The following is a 19,727-nucleotide window of genomic DNA, read 5'->3' as shown; positions in this document are numbered from 1 at the left end:
CACATGGACTAGAATCAGGGGTCCTCAAACTTTTTAAACAGGGGGCCAGTTCACTGTCCCTCAGACCGTTGGAGGGCTGGACTATAGTTTAAAAAAAAAACAAACTATGAACAAATTCCTATGCACACTGCACATACCTTATTTTGAAGTAAAAAAACATAACGGCAAAAACACCTGCATGTGGCCCCCGGGCTGTAGTTTGAGGATGCCTGGACTAGATCAATGAACTCCCTTCTCCTCTAGCTTCTGGTTAGGTTGGGCTGAAAGGCACCAGCAGGAGGGATGGAGGGTAGGAAGAGCATGAGGAAGGCCACTAAAAATTATCCAATTTAATTGTAGGTGAAGCATCTAGAATGAGTAGGGGAAAAGTCTGCAAATATATGGCAGGATTCTGCCCACAGATTGCTCCATAAATGTCTTTAGTGCTTCGCTTTATTAAATACCTGAGATGGGAAATTATAAATGTTTCAGTTTGAGTGAGGTTTATACTACAAATGCCAATCAGTGGACCTATGCTAAATAAAAGGCAGGCCATGTTTCGATGTAAAAAAGAAATGGTTAGGTGAAATGTTTCAATGTATATCACTTAGATTTAAAATAGGTTAAAGAGATGTATATATAATTTTTTATAATACCATTAAAATTGATCTTAATTTTTTCTGTCAGAACTCTTAAATGAGATGTTAATAAAATAGAACTTCATACATATGTTAGAAAAGAGAAAGCTTTCATGCATCAGACTTAAATAAAATGTTGAAATTGACTCTTAAATTTTATGATTGAGCACTAGTTAACTCATACAGACAGAATCTATGCAGACTTTGTTTATATTATCTAGACCACTCTTGCATCCAGAGAAACTGATGCATTAATCAGGCATGTCTTTACCAGGGAGAGTTTCAGATAGACTAGGGAAAATAAGAGTATAACATCAATTTTTATTTTCTTCAAAGTATAAGGGTTTCAATTAGCAGAATAGCTAATAAAAGTTTTATCTGCACAATTTTTTGATATTTTCCCCCCAGGAGTTCTATTTATCAACCTTGCTTATTTTCATCAGTACAAATTCTGAATCTAAAATGAGGGTCAGAAACTGCCAAATTTAAGGCTTTTGTATATATAAATATTTATTACTATACCCTAAGACTTTTAAAAAAGTAGCTCTAAAATTCAATTTTAGATTACATAAAATTATTTTACAATTACATGTGAAAGGCAATTCAACTTACAATAATTTTTATTTCTTTTCGAGATATCTTTATTTCGAATTCCTTTTATTCTTAATTTATGTTGATTCTTCTTTTTTTCCAAGAGATTTTCTCTTTTATTGATTACTTTGATCAATTTTCTTCGTTCCAATATATATGATAAAAATTGTTTGATTTTGTTCACTGATATCTACAAAGAAAAAGATTTTTGCTCATGTTTTAAAAAATAAAACAAGAAAGTAAAAAATTCATCTATTCATGGGAAAAATAGTAGTTTAATGCAATCACTCTAATGACTGCTTAGTTCACTTTAAAAATTCGTATCATTTTTAAAATCCTCACCCACGGATATTTTAAAAATTAATTTTAAAGAGAGAGGAAGGGAAAGTGAGAGAAAGAGAGAGAAACATCAATGTGAGAGAAAAACATTGATTGGTTGCCTCCAATACACACCCTGACTAGGGATTGAACCCGCAACTTAGGTATGTGCCCTGACTAGGAATAAAACCTGCAACCTTTTGGTGTACAGGACGACACTCAAACCAACCAAATCACCCAGCTAGGAAAAGAATTCATATCTTTTATAAATAAAAACTTTTAAATCTATTGTATTGTCATCTGAACTGCAGAGCCAAGCATTAAAACCTAAATGTTATAAATAGAATAGTCAGAGAATTTAACCAACTTTACTTTTCTACTGCTAAGTTGTCATGGTAATATCAATTGTGTACACTTAAAAAAGATGAAGATGTTGATACTGCCTTCACATTACAACAAATTTATGATAGAAAGAAAGAAAGAAAATCCTGTGACTAACTAAAATAAAAATGTTTTTCTAAACTTCTTTCCACAATTTAAACTCCCTCTTTCCAAGGTCACTTTCTAGACTGCTTAATATCTTCCCATGTTGCAGCAAAGACATCAGAGCAATGACCCAGAAGCTAGAACATGCAGGGGCATGAAGCTATGTAGTAAGGACTTTTATTTTTAAAGAGATTTATTGTGATATAATTCTCATTTTATAGTTATAAATGTACTAGAGTCCTGGTGCATGAATTCGTGCACCAGTGGGGTCCCTCTGCCTGGCCTGTGGGATCAGGCTGAAACCGGCTCTCTGACATCCCCTGAGGGGTCCCAGATTGCAAGAGGCTGCAGGCCAGGACGAGGGACCCCACCGGTACACAATCAGGACCGGGGAGGGACACGGGAGGTTGGCCATACGGGGAGGGACCGCAGGAGGGCTCCAGGGCATGTTTTGCTCAGTCCTGATGGGCCAGACCCCAGCAGCAAACTAACCTACCAGTCGTAGCGTCTACACCTGGTGGTCAGTGCATGTCATAGCAACTGGTTGACTGTCTGCCCCCTAGTGGTCAGTGCACATTATAGCAAGCGGTTAAGCAGCCTTAGCATATCATTACCATATTACACTTTGATTGGTTGAACAGAAAACTGGACTACCAGACACTTAGCATATTAGGCTTTTATTATATAGGATAATTGTATGTTTAAGTGAACAATTCAATGGTTTTTAGAATAGTCACAGATATGTGTAACCATCATCACAGTCATTTTCAGAACATTTTTTTCACCTCAAGAAGAAACCATACATCCTTTAGCTATTACCCTCCCTATTTTCCCAATTCCCCTACTCTCAGTCCCAAGCAACCACTAATCAATGTTCCATCTCTATAGATTCCCCTATCCTGCAATTACTATACTATGTGGGTTTTGGTAACTGACTTCTTTCACTTAGCATAATGCTTTCAAAGTTGATCCATGTTGTTGCATGCATCAGCATTTCATTATTTTTTATGGCCAAATAACATTCCTTATATGGCTATACTACATTTTGTTAGTCTGCTGATGAAACATTTGAGACGTTTCCACATTTTGGCTGTTATGACTAATGCTACTGCAAACATTCATGTACAAGTTTCTTTATGGATATGTAAGGGCTTTGAGTGTGGGGTGGCCAGACTCAGCAAATAAAAATACAAGATGTGTAGTTAAATTTGAATTGCGTATAAGCAATGAATTTTTAATAAGTATAAATATGTGCCATATATAGATCTTATATCATAGAAATGTATACTTGAAACCTATATGATCCTATTAACCAATGTCACTCCAATAAATTTATTAAAATCTATAGTAGTAAAAGCATAATATGCTAATTAGACTGAATGTCCTTCCGGACGAAGCGGAGCTGTCAGGAAAGCCCGGGTCCCAGGTGCCAGAGGGAAGCTGGTGGTGGCAATCGGGGGAAGGAAGGCCTACTCTTGCACGAATTTCATGCATCGGGACTCTAGTAAATAAATAAACAAATAAAGCCAGTTAGACTGTAGAGAAAAATAAGTATGTGCCAAATATTGCATGTTAACAAATAAACCCACAATGTATAATGGCTCAAAATCAATAGGCAGGTGTTCAACTTAGTGGCAGCTGTCACTCAGGGATCCAGGCAAATAGAGGGTGTGCTGACTTCAACATGGGAATCACAAGGTTTCCCTAAGCATTGCTATCTAGCAAGCAAAAAGGGAAAGAGCATGGAAGACCATGTGCAGAAGGGTTTTTGTTTTATTTTGTTTTGTTTTGTTTTCTTCAATAGGCCAGACCTGGAAGTGGCACAGTGCTTTGAGCCACTTTACACTGGGTAAAACCATAAAATAGCTCTACCCAAGTGACCAGGCAGCTGGGAACATAATATCTGGGTATCACAAAAAAGAGAACATGGATGATGATGAGCCTCCAGAATTCTTTGGGACAGTAGGATTATCATATGCTATTGTCATTAAAAGAAACAAAATTTTGATTCAAGACTAGCCAACAGCTAAGTTAAGGAGGCAGTGCAAACTTATCAAATGCCTCTGATTGTCTAGTATTTCTATCTTCTCCTTCTACAGCGGCCATTGTTTCTTGATTTTGATTCCTTTTTCACTCAGTGGGAGTGGGCAGTACAACAGCCAACTGGAGCAAGTACTAGTATAACGGACCTCAGGCAGATAGAGAGCCTTTCTCTAACTCTCAAAAGCATCTAAAGATTATAAATTCAATAAAAGACACAAGTATTTACTGCGTGTCCATCTCAGGCCCTGTTCTAAGATAGACATATATAAGGGAGACAGCCAGGCACAGTAAAAAGACTGCCCTCATGAAGATGATGTTAAGATAATAGTCAACTGATAAAAGGAGGTTTTTAAAAAAGAGTAGGAGGATGAAATTGATAAAAGTTGGTGTTATTTGATATAGGATGGTTAGGGACAAGTCCTCTGATAATTTTTGAGTAGACCCTTCTGTGAGGAAGGAGGGATTAGTAATAAAAGTACCCCAGAAAAGAGTTCTAGCAGAGGAAATATCAAAAGTAAAGGCCCTGAAGCAAGGGCACCTAGTGATGCAAGTAAGATAGTGTAGTTGCCACAGAATACTTGGTGATATTAGATATTAGATTCTCAAGGTCTTGGGGGTTTTTACTAAATGCTATTTTTGCTAAATGTTAAAATGTAGCATAGTATTTTGTAGAGGAAGAGGTAAACAGGAAGAACTTGACAGGAACTTGAATAAGCGTAGCCAAATGCAAGGAGGAAATCAATGTGTAAACTATATATATGAAAAGCCAGCGACTGGAATACCATAACAACTGGAATGACTGGTCGCTATGACGTCCACTGCAGCCAGTGAACTGGCCTGATTGGGGGGTGGGGCCGGCCGGCCAACCTCCTTCGGCCCTTCCCCCTGGCTAGCCCTGCCCTTGATCACCCCCACCCCAATAGGGGGTGGGGCTAGCCAGCCAACCTCCTGCAGCCCCTCCCTCTGGCCAGCCCCGCCCATGATGGGCCCCCACCACCCCGATCAGGGGTAAGGCCAGCTGGACCACGGCCCACAGCCCCTCCTCACAGCTGGACTCACCCCCAATCAGCCTCCACCACTCCAATCGGCCCACGACCCCTCCCCCGGCCAGCCATGCCCCTAATAGGCCCCCCACCCCAATCAGGGGCGGGGCCCACTGGCCAATTGCCTGCAGCCCCTCCCCCCAGCTGGCCCAGCCCTGATTGAGCCCCAATTGGGGTGAATTGGCCGACTGGCCAACCTCCCGCTGTCTCCTCCTCCCGACAGGCCTGGCCCTGATCCGCTGATTGGGGTCAGGCCAGCCAGACCCCACCCATGCATGAATTTGTGCACTGGGCCTCTAGTTAACCTATAATCATGGAGCTTAATTTCCAGTGTGGGAATCAAAGATGAATAATTATATAGAAATATAATGGCACATGGTGATAAAACATGAAATCCCAATCTGGGTAAAGAATATGTTCATAGCAACATCTATAATAATAAAAGCATAATATGATAATTAGACTGGACAGCCAAACAACCTTCCAGATGAAGCCACGGCAGCGGGGGCCAAGGCAGAGGCGGTTAGGAGTGATCAGGCAGGCAGGCAAGCAGTTAGGGGTGATCAGGCAGGCAGGTTAGTGGTCAGGTGATCAGGCAGGCAGTCAGAGTTGGTTAGGGGTGATCAGGCAGGCAGGTGAGTGGTTAGGGGCAATCAGGCAGGCAGGTGAGTGGTTAGGGGTGATCAGGCAGGCAGTCAGAGTGGTTAGGGGCAATCAGGCAGGCAGGTGAGTGGTTGGGGCAATCAGGCAGGCAGGTGAGTGGTTAGGTGATCAGGCAGGCAGTCGAGCAGTTAGGGGTGATCAGGCAGGCAGGCGAGTGATTAGGAGCGATCAGGCAGACAGGTGAGTGGTTAGGGGCGATCAAGAAGGCAGGCAAAGGCAGTTAGGGGTGATCAGGCAGGCAATCAGAGGTGGTTAGGGGCGATCAGGCAGGCAGGCAAGCGGTTAGGAGTCAGCAGTCCCGGATTGAGAGAGGGATGTCCGACTGCCGGTTTAGGTCTGATCCTTGGAATCGGGCCTAAACTGGCAGTCGGACATCCCCCGAGGGGTCCCAGATTGTGAGAGAGTGCAGGCCATGGTGAGGGATCGTGCCCCCCCCCCCGCCCCATGCACAAATTGTGTGCACCAGGCCTCTAGTTATTTATAGTAGCCAAGATCTGGAAACAGTCCAACTGCCCATCATATGAGTGGATAAAAAGATGTTGTACATTTACACAATGGCACACTACTTGGCTGTAAAAAAGAAACAACTCTTACTTTTTGCAGTATGGATGGACCTGGAGATTATTATGCTAAGCAAAAGAAGCCAGTCAGAGAAAGACAAGTATCATATGATCTCACTTATATGTGGAATCTAATGAACAAAGTAGAACTAGAGTCATGGATACATGGAACAGACTGACAGAGGTCAGAGCAGGAGGGTGGTTGGAGGACTGGATAAAAGAAGTTGAAGAGAGTAGCCAAATAACATATATACATAGCCCATGGACATAGGCAACAGTGTGGTGAAGGTTAGGGGGGAGATGGATAAAGTGGAGGAAATGGGAGACTTTTGCAATAGTGTCAATAGTAAATAAAATTCATTTATTTAATAGAAACTTGTCTATTTTCACATGTCTTGCTTATTTTATATTTTAAAAGAAGACAGTATTCATCTATGTGTTTTGTGTAATGATTATATCAAGTGTAGGGGTTTTATGTCATGTTATTAAAATTAGTTAAGCAATAAAAAAAGTCTTGCTTGGCCTAACTGGTTTGGCTCAGTGGATAGAGCGTCAGCCTGCGGACTCAAAGGTCCCGGGTTTGATTCCGGTCGAGGGCATGTACCTTGGTTGGGGGCACATCCCCAGTAGGGGGTGTGCAAGAGGCAGCTGATTGATGTTTCTCTCTCATCGATGTTTCTGGCTCTCTATCCCTCTCCCTTCCTCTCTGTAAAAAATCAATAAAAAAAAAAAAGTCTTGCTTTTTGAAAAAAAAAATTGAGGGGGAAACATATTAAGTAGATTCCTGGTGATTATTAGGCAGATCACCCTAGCAGAGGAAAACAGTAGGCACTGAGGTAGAGGTATCCTTGGGTATTCTAAGCTAGTATGAAAGCTGAGATGGCTGGAATGGAGTAATGGGGAGAGTGGTCAAAGTTCAGATAAACAGCAAAGACCAGGTCATGTAGGACCCTGTGGGACATGAAAAGAGTATATATCTTTGTGTAATGGGACATATACTTTGAAGTGAATAGACTGCAGTGGGGCAAGAATGTAGGCAGGAAGCCAAGGAGTTGACTAAATTTTTACCCCAAGCATCTGGTGGATGAAGGGGCCATTTACTGGTACAATTAGACACTAGGGAAGGAACAGGTTTGGGGTTGAGGAAAATCAACATCCCACTAGTCAACATATCAAGTGTCATGCCTTTTAGACATTCCAGTAGAGATGTGTCTTAGTTTGTGACTAAGGTTGAGGTACTGTACACGGTTAGAGATCCTGGTAGACTGATAGAGTGGTTGGTGTAGGAGGATGCAGGTTTGCTCTTCAGACTATTTTTTTTCAATGAGAAAACAAACCCAGCTGAGAAAAGTAATCATCTGAGAGTGTTGAATTTTGAGAAGAATATATGCAACAGCAGCATTAGAGAGGGAGAACAATTTGATTAGGGAAATGTTCAGGTTTGCAGGGACACATTGAAGGCCTACTTGAGGCTTGTGGTCATAAAGTTGAAAAGATTGGTTGCCTGATTGTGCTCGTTTCCAGCCACATTCAGATACTCAGGTGCAGGAATTGATATGTGGAGATCTGCATTCAATCAGGGTTGATGTTTTACCAATAAAGTGGATGGAGTGCAAGAGGGGTAACTAAATGGAAGTTCTGTAACAAGGGAGAGATTTCACAGGACCCCCAAACTCTTATCTGCAATTCCAAAATCCAAAAATATCTGAAAACTGAAAGCTTTTCAACTGTTTTGTATTCACATTCAGATGGTGAGAAAATCTGCCTGCAGCTGATGTAAAGTTATGTTCTTTATTTATCTGATTTAATGTGAATATTTATGTGTTTTACTACATAATGTTAATGTGTTTGAAAACAACTTATTTTTCCAGCCTCTGATGGAGGTATTCTATAAATATGATGTATAATCTCTCTCTCTCTCTCTCTCTCTCTCTCTCTCTCTCTCTCTAGTATTATATTTCTACCTCTTAAAAAACCTGACTTCTATCTCATACTCTTCCAAAATATTAAATTGGAGAGAACACTTCTACACTCATTCTATTAAGGCAGTATTACCCTGATACCAAAGCCAGACAAGGACACTATAAGAAAATTACAGACCAATAATCCTGATGAATATTGATGCAAAAATCTTCAACAAAATACTAGCAAATAGATTCAACAGTACATCAAAAAGATTATACCATGACCAAGTGGGATTTATTTCTGAAATGCAAACATGTTTTAACCTACAAAAATCAAGCAATGTAATATACCACATTAACATAATCATTTCAACTGATGCAGAAAGAGCATTTGACAAAATTCAACAACCTTTCATAATCAAAACACTCAACAAACTAGGAATAGAAGGAAACAACCTCAATATAATAAAAGCCATATAGAAAAACCCACACCTAACATCACACTCAATCTTTCACTTTTGTGAAAGACTGAAAGATTTTCCTTTAAGATTAGGAACTAGGCAAATATGTCTCCTCTCACAACTTCTATTCAACATAGCTTAAAGTCCTAGTCTGAACAACTATGTAAGAAAAAAATAAAAGACATTTAAACTGGCAAGGAGAAGTAAAATTATCTCTGTTCACTGATGACATGATCTTGTTTAAAAATATATTTTTATTGATTTCAGAGAGCAAGGGAGAGGGAGAGAGAGAGAGAAACATCAATGATGAGAGAGAATCATTGATCAGCTGCCTCCTGCATGCCTCACAATGGGAATTGAGCCTGCAACCTGGGCATATGCCCTGACTGGGAGTTGAACCGTGACCTCCTGGTTCATAGGTTAATGCTTAACCATTGAGCCATGCCAGTCGGGCAGATGATGACATGATCTTATATGTAGAAAACCTTAAAGATTTCACAAAAAGCTGTTAGAATAAATAAATTTAGCAAAATTACAAGATATAAAATCAACACATAAAAATCAGTTGCACTTCTACACACTACCAATGAACAATCATAAAAAGAAATTAAGAAAACAATTCCATTCAAAATAGCATAAAAAAGAATCAAGTACGTAGAAATAAACTTAGCCAAGGAAGTGAAAGGTATCTCCATATTGAAAACTATGTAACATAGAGGCTGGGTGCATGAAAATTCATGCACTGGACAGGGGGTCCCTCAGCCTGGCCTGCCCCCTCTCACAGTCTGAGACCCCTCAGGGGCAGGAGGCGACCCGGCGATCAGGGGAAGGCGACGCCACCATCACACTTCTGCTGCTGCCACTGCCAGCAGCACAAGCCTTGGCCGGCCCCGGTTACCTGAGCCTCGGGTGGCCCTGGGCGGCTGGGGGCTGAGGGGACTGGCGGACTCTGGAGGCAGGCATGCAGAGTGGCCGGACTCGCCTTGGGGGGGGGGGGCCCGGCCATGCCAAGCACCTGCCGCCCTGGCGGGGCTGAGGGGACTGAGTGCAGCCATCTTGTGGCTGTGGGTGCCACCATCTTTGAGGCCGTGGCAGTCAATTAGCATATTCCCTCCTTATTGGCTGTGGGCGCTGCCATCTTTGTGAGGGTGTGATGGTCAATTAGCATATTCCCTCTTTATTAGATAGAATTGCTGAAATAAATTAAAGAAGATAACGATGAATAGGCATCATGTGCTCACAAAGTAGATTTAATATTGCTGAAATGTCAATAGTACTCAAACTGATTACAGAATTAATGCAGTCCCTATCAAAATTCCAATGGCATTATTTTTTTTTTCAGAAATAAAACATTGAACCTAAAATTTATATGGAGCTTGAAGAGACCCTGAATATCCAAAACAATCTTGAGAAATAAGTTGTATGTCTCACACTTGCTGATATCAAAACTTTTTACAAAGCTACAGTAATCAAAATAGTACAGCAGTGGCATAAAGACAGACATGGAGTAGCATAGAGTTAAGAAATAAACCCTCTGAAATATGGTCAAATGATATTCAGTAAGAATGTCAAGACCATCCACTGAGGGAAAGAACAGCCTTTACAACAAGTTGTGCTTGGAAAATTGGATATCTACATACAAAATAATGAAGTTTGTCTCTTACTTTAAATTATATATAAAAGTTAATTCAAAATGGATTAAAGACCTAAATGTAAGACCTGAAACCATAAAACTCCTATAAGAAAAGCTACGGGAGAGTTTTATGACATTGCATTTGATATATGACATCATAAGGACAGGCAAAAAAAAAGAAACACTAAGTAAATTGGATTACATCAACATGAAAACCTCTGTGCAACAAAAGACACTATCAATAGAGTGAAAAAGCAACCGATGGAATGGGAGTAAATACTTACAAATCATATATATGGTAAGTGGTTAATATCCAGAGTACATAAAGAATTCTTACATCTCAACAACAAAAAGCTCAAACAACCATATTTAAAAAATGGGCAAAGAATTTGAATAGCTATTTCCTTAAAGAAGACACACAAATGACAGACAAGCATATGAACAGATCCTCAACTACTAGGGAAATGCAAATCAAAACCACAATGATATACCATTAGTGTGGTTACTATAAAAAAAATCAAGCAAATGGAAAATAAGTGTTAGCACAGATATGAAGAAATTGGAGTAGTTGCTGTGGAAACCAATATGATGATTCCTCAATAAATTAAAATTAGAATTACTATATGGTCCAGCAATTCCACTTTAAGGTATACACCCAAAAGAATTAGAAGCAGAATATCAAACAGATATTTATTTGTACACCCAAGTTCATAGCAGCATTATTCACAACAGCCAAAATTTGTAAAAAAACTCATGTCCATCAACAGATGAATGGATAAACAAGATGTGGTATCCTCTCTAATAAAATGGTAATATGCAAATTAACCATCACTCTGCTACATAAGCCACGCCCACCAGCCAAGCCACGCCCACTAGCCAATCAGGGTGAGTATGCAAATTAACCCCAATCCAAGATGGCTACAGCCAGAGAGATCAAGGTTTCCCAGGTAACAGAGTAAGCCAAGCTTTCCATAGCCGTTGCAGGCCTAAGCCTCCACTCAAGCTACAAAGTTTCAATTATAGAAGGTAAACAAATTCAAACAAATGGCGGCAGAATGGAGCTTGAGAGAGCAGGCCAGGGTTGCCGGCGGCAACAGGGGAAGCAAAGCTTTCCGCACACCCTGGCTGGGCTCACCCGCTTAAGGCTACAAAGTTTCAATTGTAGAAGGTGAATTAACTGCCACAGAAATGGCTGCCGCCCCGGAGGGAGCAGCAGGCTTGGCTCCGCACCAGGCTACAAAGTTTCAATTGTAGAAGGAAAATAAATTCCAGATATCTGGGCCTCCCCTTGGGTTGCCAGGGGGTGTGGCCGGCCTGAAAACCACCACAGGCCCCTCACTCAGGCCGCCCCACGCCCCAAGGGAACCCCACCCTGATCCGGGACATCTTTCAGGGCAAACCAGCTGGCCCCCACCCGTGCACCAGGACTCTATCCTATCTAATAAAAGAGTAATATACAGATTGATCATCACTGCAACACACAATATAGCTGCCCTCATGTGGTCAAAGATCCTGCCCCCATGTGGACACAAGATGGCCACTACAAGATGGCCTGCAAGGGAGGGCAGTTGTGAGGGACCAGGCCTGCAAGGGAGGCCAGTTGAGAGGGACCAGGCTTGCAAGGGAGGCCAGTTGGAGGTGATCAACCCTGCAGGAGAGGGCAGTTAGGGGTGACCAGGCTGGCAGAGGAGGGAAGTTAGGGGCAAACAGGCTGGCAGGGGAGCAGTTAAGCATCAACCAGGCTGGCAGCGGAGTGGTTAGGGGGTTATCAGGCTGGCAGGCAGAAGTGGTTAGGGGCAATCAGGAAGGCAGGCAGGCAAGCAGTTGGGAGCCAGCAGTCCTGGATTGTGAGAGGGATGTCCAACTGCCCGTTTAGGCCCAATCCCACCAGGATCGGGCCTAAACGGGCAGTCGGACATCCCTCCAGGAGTCCCAGATTGGAGAAGGTACAGGCTGGGCTGAGGGACAACCCCCTGCTGTGCACGAATTTCATGCACCGGGCTTCTAGTATACATATAATAGAAAATTATTCAGACCTCTAAAAGAAGAAAAATTCTGACACATACTGTAATATGGATGAACTTTGAGACATTATGCTAAGTGAAATTAGTCAGTCACAAAAAAGACATCTATAATAATAAAAGCATATTATGCTAATTAGACCAGACATCCTTCGTCCTTCTGGGACTGCTGCTGCTGCTAGGGCCGGGATGGCAGCCAGCGTTGCTGCCTCGGATCTTGGAGCCCCTTGCATGGATTTCGTGCATTGGGCCTCTAGTATACTATATGATTCCACTTGTATAAGGTACTTAGGGTAATCAAATTTATAGAGCTGGAAACTATAATGATGGTTGCCAGGGGCTGGGAGGAGGCAAGAATTTAAGAGTTTTATGGATATAGAGTTTCAGTTTTACAAGATGAAAAGAATTATGGTGATTGGTTGTACAATCTTGTAAATGTACTTAACACTAATGTACTATACACTTAAAAATGGTTATGAGGGTTAACTTTTATGTTATATATATTTTAACCACAGTTTTTTATTTTTATAAAAAAACACCTGAATTTTGAAACACAATTGTTCCCAACGGGTTTTGGAATAGGGACTGTGAGCCTGTAGTAATGCACCATTCAACTCTAAGCCAAGTAAGAGAAGTGAATATCTGAGGGGAACGATGAGCAGTAAAATAAGCAAATGGATTTAAGATCCAGTGATGGAGTATTCTAGAAAGCACCAAGTGGTCAGCAGAGACTTGGAAACTTCAAGTTTTAATTTAGAAAAGACATACTAGTAGTTTAGGTTATAAAGTAGAGAGGATATAGTTATCAGAGCAAAAATATCTAGACAATGAAAATGAGGGGCTAGGTCCTAGCCAGGTAGCTCAGTTGGTTAGACCATCGTCCTAATATGCCAACTTTGTGGGTTCAACCCCCAGTCAGGGTACACACAAAAATCAACGAATGAATGCATAAATAAGTGGAATAACAAATCAATGTTTTTCTCTCTCTCCCTACCTCCCTCTCTTTAAAACCAATCAATAAAAATAATTAAAATAAAAAGAAAATGAGTGGTTAGGATTCATGGATACTGAAATTTCCAGAGCAGAGAGAAACAGATAACATAGTTGGGGAGAAAGACCATAGGTTACTTCTATACTTATCTTCTATAACTCTCCCAATGAGAACGTGGCAATAAGAAGGGAGAAGGATAACAACCACCCCAACCAGGACCAACATAATTGGATTGTGGGAGAAAATGTTGGAGAGCACTACAGGGTAAGTTTTCATGAGACAATTAGATTTACTAGATTTAGTTAAAATGAAAGCAAAGGTAACATTTAGTAGAGAAGTATGATACCAGGATGGATGATTATAAAAAAAAAAAGAAAAGAAAAAGAAAAGTCCAGGGAATGGAGAATCTATCCATTTTATAACCACATCTTGAGTAAATGATAGTAGCATATTTAATTAAATCTGTAAACCTACTTTATCTTTCAGATGTTATTGGGCAGACATTGCATATGACAAGATATCAAGAGCCCACAAGGGAAAGCAAGGTGATCTGATAAAGCTGATGTCCCTTCAGTTTCCACCTGCCTAAGGACAAACTGAACTTTATGGCAAGATCAAATTTATTTCTGTACATAATAATCCCACCATTAATTATGGGATGTGATGGTTATGATAACTGAAGATGAACTAAATTTGGAGCGATTTAGAAAATGTTGCAATGTAGAAAGGAGTTTTTGATTTACATAAACCTTTTTTCCAAGTTTAGTCCTTTAATCTTGATTTAATATTTATTCATTAATTGAATTAACATTTGTTGACTGCATCCTATGTGCCTAGCACTATTCTAGTTGCTAGAATAACCACAGTGAACAACACAGACAAAACCCCCTGCTCTTATGAGTTTACTAGGGGCCCAGTGCACGAAATTTGTGCACTGGGGGTCAGGGGTCCCTCAGCCCAACCTGCCCCCTCTCACATACTGGGAGCCCTCAGGGGATGTCTTACTGAAGGCTTAGGCCAGCGCCCCACAGGGAGCGTATCTAAGCCGCAGTCCGGCCTCCCTTTGTGGGAGGCAACCGGACTGGTCAGGGGAAGGCACCAGCCCCATCACCCCACTGCTGCAGCCACTGTCAGTCACCGCAGCCACCAAGGTGTTTTCATCAACATGGACTCCAGTCCCTAAACCAAGAAAAGTGACAACTTTCTTTAGGCATTTTCAAGATGTGTCTTTCATAGGATATGGATTTCTTTCTTTATTTTTTATTCTCACCTGAGGGTATGTTTCCATTGACTTTTAGAGAATGTGGAAGAGAAAGGGAAAGACAGAGAGAAACACTTTGATTGGTTGCCTCCTGCATGAGCCCTGATCTGGGCCCTGGCCAGGGAGGAGCCTGTAACCTAGGTACATGCCCTTGATCAGAATGAACCCAGACCCTGCTGTCTGCAGGCTGAGGCATTATCCACTGAGTCCAACCGGCTAGGGCAGGATATGACATTTCTTAGCCTTCCAGCAGCGAACCTTCATTTTTTTCTCCAAAAGTGTGGTGGAAAAACCCTAGATCACCTTTTTGGATTCTTATTACCCAAGTTACTAAGAATATTACCAGTGGCATACAGGAAGCTTAGCCAATGTGCAGTCAGAAAAGGAGTTTCCTCTATAGTTCACACCAATGGAGGGCTGGGTCCTGCCCAGGCCTAAAGCCTCTGGCCAAAGCTTTAGGCCTGGGCAGGCCTCTCCAGCTCCCTCTGATCACCAGCTCAGCCCCTGCCCAGGCCTGCCCAGACCGAAAGCCTTTTGGGCAGGAGCGGACCCCCAGTTTCCTACAATCAATTGCAGGGGTCCGCTCCTGCCCAGGCCGAAAGCAGACCCCCAGCTCCCTGCCCAGGTCATCAATCTCAGGGGGTCCGCTGGTGTACCAGGCCGAAGAAACCCCCAGCTCCCCACTTTCAATGGCAGGGGGTCCGCTCGTGCACCAGGCCAAAAGTCTCCGGCAGAGGCTTTTGGCTTGGAGCCAGAGCGGACACCCAGCTCCTTGCTTTCGATGGCATGGGGGGCGGAGGCTTTAGGCCTGGAGCCGGAGCGGGCACCCAGCTCCCTGCTTTCGATGGCAGGGGGTCTGCTCGCCACGCCCACCATCCAATCAGAGCAAGGAGCTGGGTGTCCGCCACGCCCACCATCCATGGAAAGCGGGGAGCTGGGTGTCCACTCCAGCTCCAGGCCAAAAGCCTCCAGCTGAGGCTTTCGGTCTGGTGCCAGAGCGGACCCCAGCTCCCTGCAATCTGTCGCAGGGGGTCAGCTCAGGGCGCCTATATATGCAAATTAACAGCCATCTTGGTTGGGTTTATTTGCATACTCACTCTGATTGGCTGGTGGGTGTGGCTTGGCTGGTGGGCGTGGCTTGGGCATAGTGAAGGTGTGGTCAATTTGCATATTGCTGTTTTATTAGGTAGGATATTCTAACTAGAGGCCTGGTGCATGAAATTCATGCACGGGGGAGGGGGGAAGGACCCCTCAGCCTGACCTGCACCCTCTCCAATCCAGGACCCCTCAGGGGATATCTGGCAGTCAGACATCCCTCTTGAAATCTGGAACCTCTGGCTCCTAACTGCTCACCTGCCTGCCAGCCTGATCCCCCTAACTGCTCTCCCCTGCTGGCCTGATCCCCCTAACTGCTCTCCCCTGCCCGCCTGATCACCCCTAACCGCCTCTGCCTTGGTCCCGCCACCATGGCTTTGTTCGAAAGGTCATTCAGAAAATGTTCAGTCTAATTAGCATATTACCCTTTTATTAGTATAGATGGAAGGAAAGTGACAACAAACAACAAAATATGGTATGTACAGCCCTGGCTGGTTTGGTTCAGTGCATAGAGCATCGGCCTGTGAACTGAAGAGTCCTGGGTTTGGTTCCAGTCAAGGACACATGCCCAGGTTTCAGGCTCAATCCCCAGTAGGGAGCGTGCAGGAGGCAGCCAATCAATGATTCTTTCTCATAATTGATGTTTCTTTCTCTCTCTCCCTCTCCCTTCCTCTCTGAAATCAATAAAAATATATTAAAAAATATGGTATGTACATAGTGGTAATTCTGAGAGAAAAAATACAGAAGGGAAGGGAGATAGAAGGTGTCATTATAGGGTTTGCAATTTTAGAAGAGTGACTGCAAATTTACAGTGTGTTAAGGGACAGACTCTCCAAAAAGATAACATTTGAGCAAAGTCCTAAAGAGGTGAGTGAAGGCAGCCACATGATATCTGGATTCAAGGGCATTTCAAGCAGAAAGAACAGAAAGGTGAGTGCATACCTAAGGTTTCTGAGGAATAACAGACTGAGTCTAATAATCAAGACACTGCTTTGACTGAGTGAGATGGAAAGCCACTTAAAAGTTTCAAGTACAGGAATAATTTCAAATGACTTACAGTTACAGAATTATGTTGGGTGCTGAGTTGAGAAGAGACTGACACTGTTGAATTCCTTACTTACTGCCAGAACAGATTATGAAGTTAATGAAGTTTAAAAAGCATCTGTGACTCTATTAGCCAGACTGGCCTCTGTCCTTTTTGTTTTAAGATTTAGGCCCTCAGACAGGTCATGGCTTATGAGAATGCTTGTCTTATCTTTTCACAGTAGAATGAGTAAATATTTGTTTAATGGATGAATACAAAATACTGATTGAGAATGAAAAAAATAAGAACAGAAACAATAGTCAATAATTACTTGTGTACAAATTCTGAGCAGGCCAAATTAATACTAATAGTGCCTACTGCCTAAATTTTGTATTAGAAAATACAATGATTTAGCAAAATATTTACCTGTGTGGTGACATTTCTTTGCTTTTGCTTTTTATTATGTCTTTCTGCTTCAATATCTACAATATAGAAAACATTTCTATAAAATTTGAAAACATCAAAAAATTTCACTAAATACAATTTCTTGTTAAAAAACTTTCTAATTTTTAGAACTCTAAGAATAATAGTTAAACATAATGTACAATTTAAGTAATGTGTTTAATTCCTTCACTGATAATTTAAAAATATTTTTCTTTTTCTTTTTTCCCCTTAAATACACCAGAGATGATATTTAATCAAGCATTTTGAAAGAATTCTATAAATAACAGAATTAATCACAATAATGGAAAGCTTTCTGACCTAGAACTTAATTTAAATGTATCTATGTAAATAAATGCCATCTATTAATAGAGAATATTAAAATGGAGAAGGAATGCAATCTTTTATATTTTCATAGATTTATATGTCAGAGAGATGATAAAAAGTAATATAGTTGAATGATATAAATATCTGAGAAATGTAGACTAGGATAATTACATCAGGCTTCAAAATTTGAGAAAATAATTTTCACAAGCAATTTTTTTTTAAATATATATTTTATTGATTTTATTACAGAGAGGAAGAGAGAGGGACAGAGAGTTAGAAACATCGATGACAGAGAAACATCGATCAGCTGCCTCTTGCACACCCCCCACTGGGGATGTGCCCGCAACCAAGGTACATGCCCCTGACCGGAATCGAACCTGGGACCTTTCAGTCCGCAGGCCGACGCTCTATCAACTGAGCCAAACCGGTTTCGGCTTCACAAGCAATTTTAATGAATCTTTTTATAAAGAATAGAATACATACCATATATTCTATGTTATCTTTAGTATATTTCATTCCTGCACAGTACTTAAAAGCTCTTAACTTACATATTTAGAAAAATAAGTATTTGAAAACCTGGTATAACAGGGTGATACATCATAGCATATCAACTTAATTACTTTATTAGAACTGATCATTTTTAATTACTGAAAAATTATTTGATGCTCAGTATAAATGACCTTATATATTCCCTGAAGTAAAACAAGCATGAATATCATACATTTCCATTTTACAAACTGAAGAATTTGACTCAAGACAAATATGGGGTAGTCAAAATTTTATATTTCCCAAAATCATGAGTTTGTACTTTAAGAGCAGTTTATAAATTTTCAAATGTTACCTTTGCATTATATTTATTAATTTGTTATGTTTTATTCTTTCTCTCACTGGTTTGCTTTAATACTTGGCCTCATAATTCTGTCTATTCTATTTACGTTGTAAGCCAGACCTTATAGAAACTGTCCCAAAATGTTTGATATTTAGTTCTTTTTTAAACTGGAATAATTGGCAAATTCTAAATAAAAATTCAGTAACTGCATGTTCACAAATGCTTTAATATCAAGCATATGAAAAATTTAAAAAGATTATGCATAGTTCATACTATTAAGTACATTAAAAATGCTTTTTAGGTTCAGGATATAAAATAAATTACACCAGAATAAGATTGTTATTACAAATGAAACTTTGTCCCAAAATTGATAAGTGATCATTTTGGGCCATGGATACTCACTGTCAGAAGTAACATGGCATCATGGTTCACCATGTAGCCTATGAGTCAAATAGGCCTCTGTTCTAGTCCTGATGTTGTACCTATTTCATTAATTTATGGTAATCAAATGAGATAATCTATGTAAAATATATAGAACAATACTTAACACATGTTCAGTGTTTAATAAATGTTAGTTATACATAGTATTATGATTATTATATTATGTCTACTTTGTTAAAGGATTTAAGATGCCTTCAAGATAATGTATGTAAATTAGTATTTTAAAAGGACTGTGGCAAATAAAGCATTATTAGAGACTTAATACATTAGAAGTTATTAATACTTTTCCTATAATAAGACTTCTTTCTCAATTAAAGTATTTTCTTCAAAACAAATTACTTTGCCTAATTATATGTGTACTAGAGGTCTGGTGCATGAAATTTGTGCACTGGGGGATGAGGAGGGTCCTTCAGCCTAGCCTGCACCCTCTTGTAGTCTGGGACCCCTAGGGGGATGTCTGACTGCTGGCTTAGGCCCCATGGGATCAGGCCTAAGCCAGCAGACGGACATCCCTTTTGCTGTCTGGGACCCCTCGCTCCTTACTGCTCACCTGTTCGCTCCTTACTGTTTGGCTCGCTGCTCCCGCCACTGCCGCTGTGCTCACCAGCTGTGAGCCCACCTTCTGGCTGAGCAGTGCTCCCCCTGTGGAGTGCACTGACCACGAGGGGCAGCTCCTGCATTGAACGTCTGCCCCCTGGTGGTCAGTGCACATCATAGTGACTGGTCGTTCCAGTCATTCCGCCATAATGGTCACTTAGGCTTTTATTATATAGATGGAACTACCTGACAGTCAATATGCCCCCCTGAGGGGTCCCGGATTGTGAGAGGGCACAGGCCAGGCTGAGGGGACCCCACCGTTGTATGATCGGGGCCAGAAAGGGACATGGGAGGTTGCCCAGCTGGAGAGAAACCGTGGGAGGGCTCCAGGGTGTGTCCAGCCCATCTCACTCAATCCCGATTGGCTGGACCCCAGCAGCA

General features: G+C 41.3%; 1 protein-coding gene across 6 annotated transcripts in view; it reads right to left on the bottom strand.

Moving 5' to 3' along the window:
• SEL1L2 (SEL1L2 adaptor subunit of ERAD E3 ubiquitin ligase) overlaps positions 1-19,727 on the bottom strand; it is a 114,317-nt gene that overhangs the window by 74,366 nt on the left and 20,224 nt on the right. For all 6 annotated transcript variants that reach the window (XM_054723928.1, XM_054723923.1, XM_054723924.1 and 3 more), the window contains exons 2-3: positions 17,138-17,193; positions 1,230-1,398 (exon numbers count right to left, since the gene is read on the bottom strand). Coding sequence is in view for 5 of the 6 variants with exons in the window: in XM_054723923.1 (XP_054579898.1) it covers positions 1,230-1,398; positions 17,138-17,193 (225 nt within the window). In the remaining variant the exon portion in view is untranslated. The remainder of the gene's footprint in view (positions 1-1,229; positions 1,399-17,137; positions 17,194-19,727) is intronic.

Source organism: Eptesicus fuscus, chromosome 12, assembly GCF_027574615.1.
Source record: "Eptesicus fuscus isolate TK198812 chromosome 12, DD_ASM_mEF_20220401, whole genome shotgun sequence".
In the NCBI taxonomy this organism is placed as follows: domain Eukaryota; kingdom Metazoa; phylum Chordata; class Mammalia; order Chiroptera; family Vespertilionidae; genus Eptesicus; species Eptesicus fuscus.
Note: the sequence above shows the minus strand (reverse complement) of the source record. Positions and strands in the feature narration are given on the sequence as shown.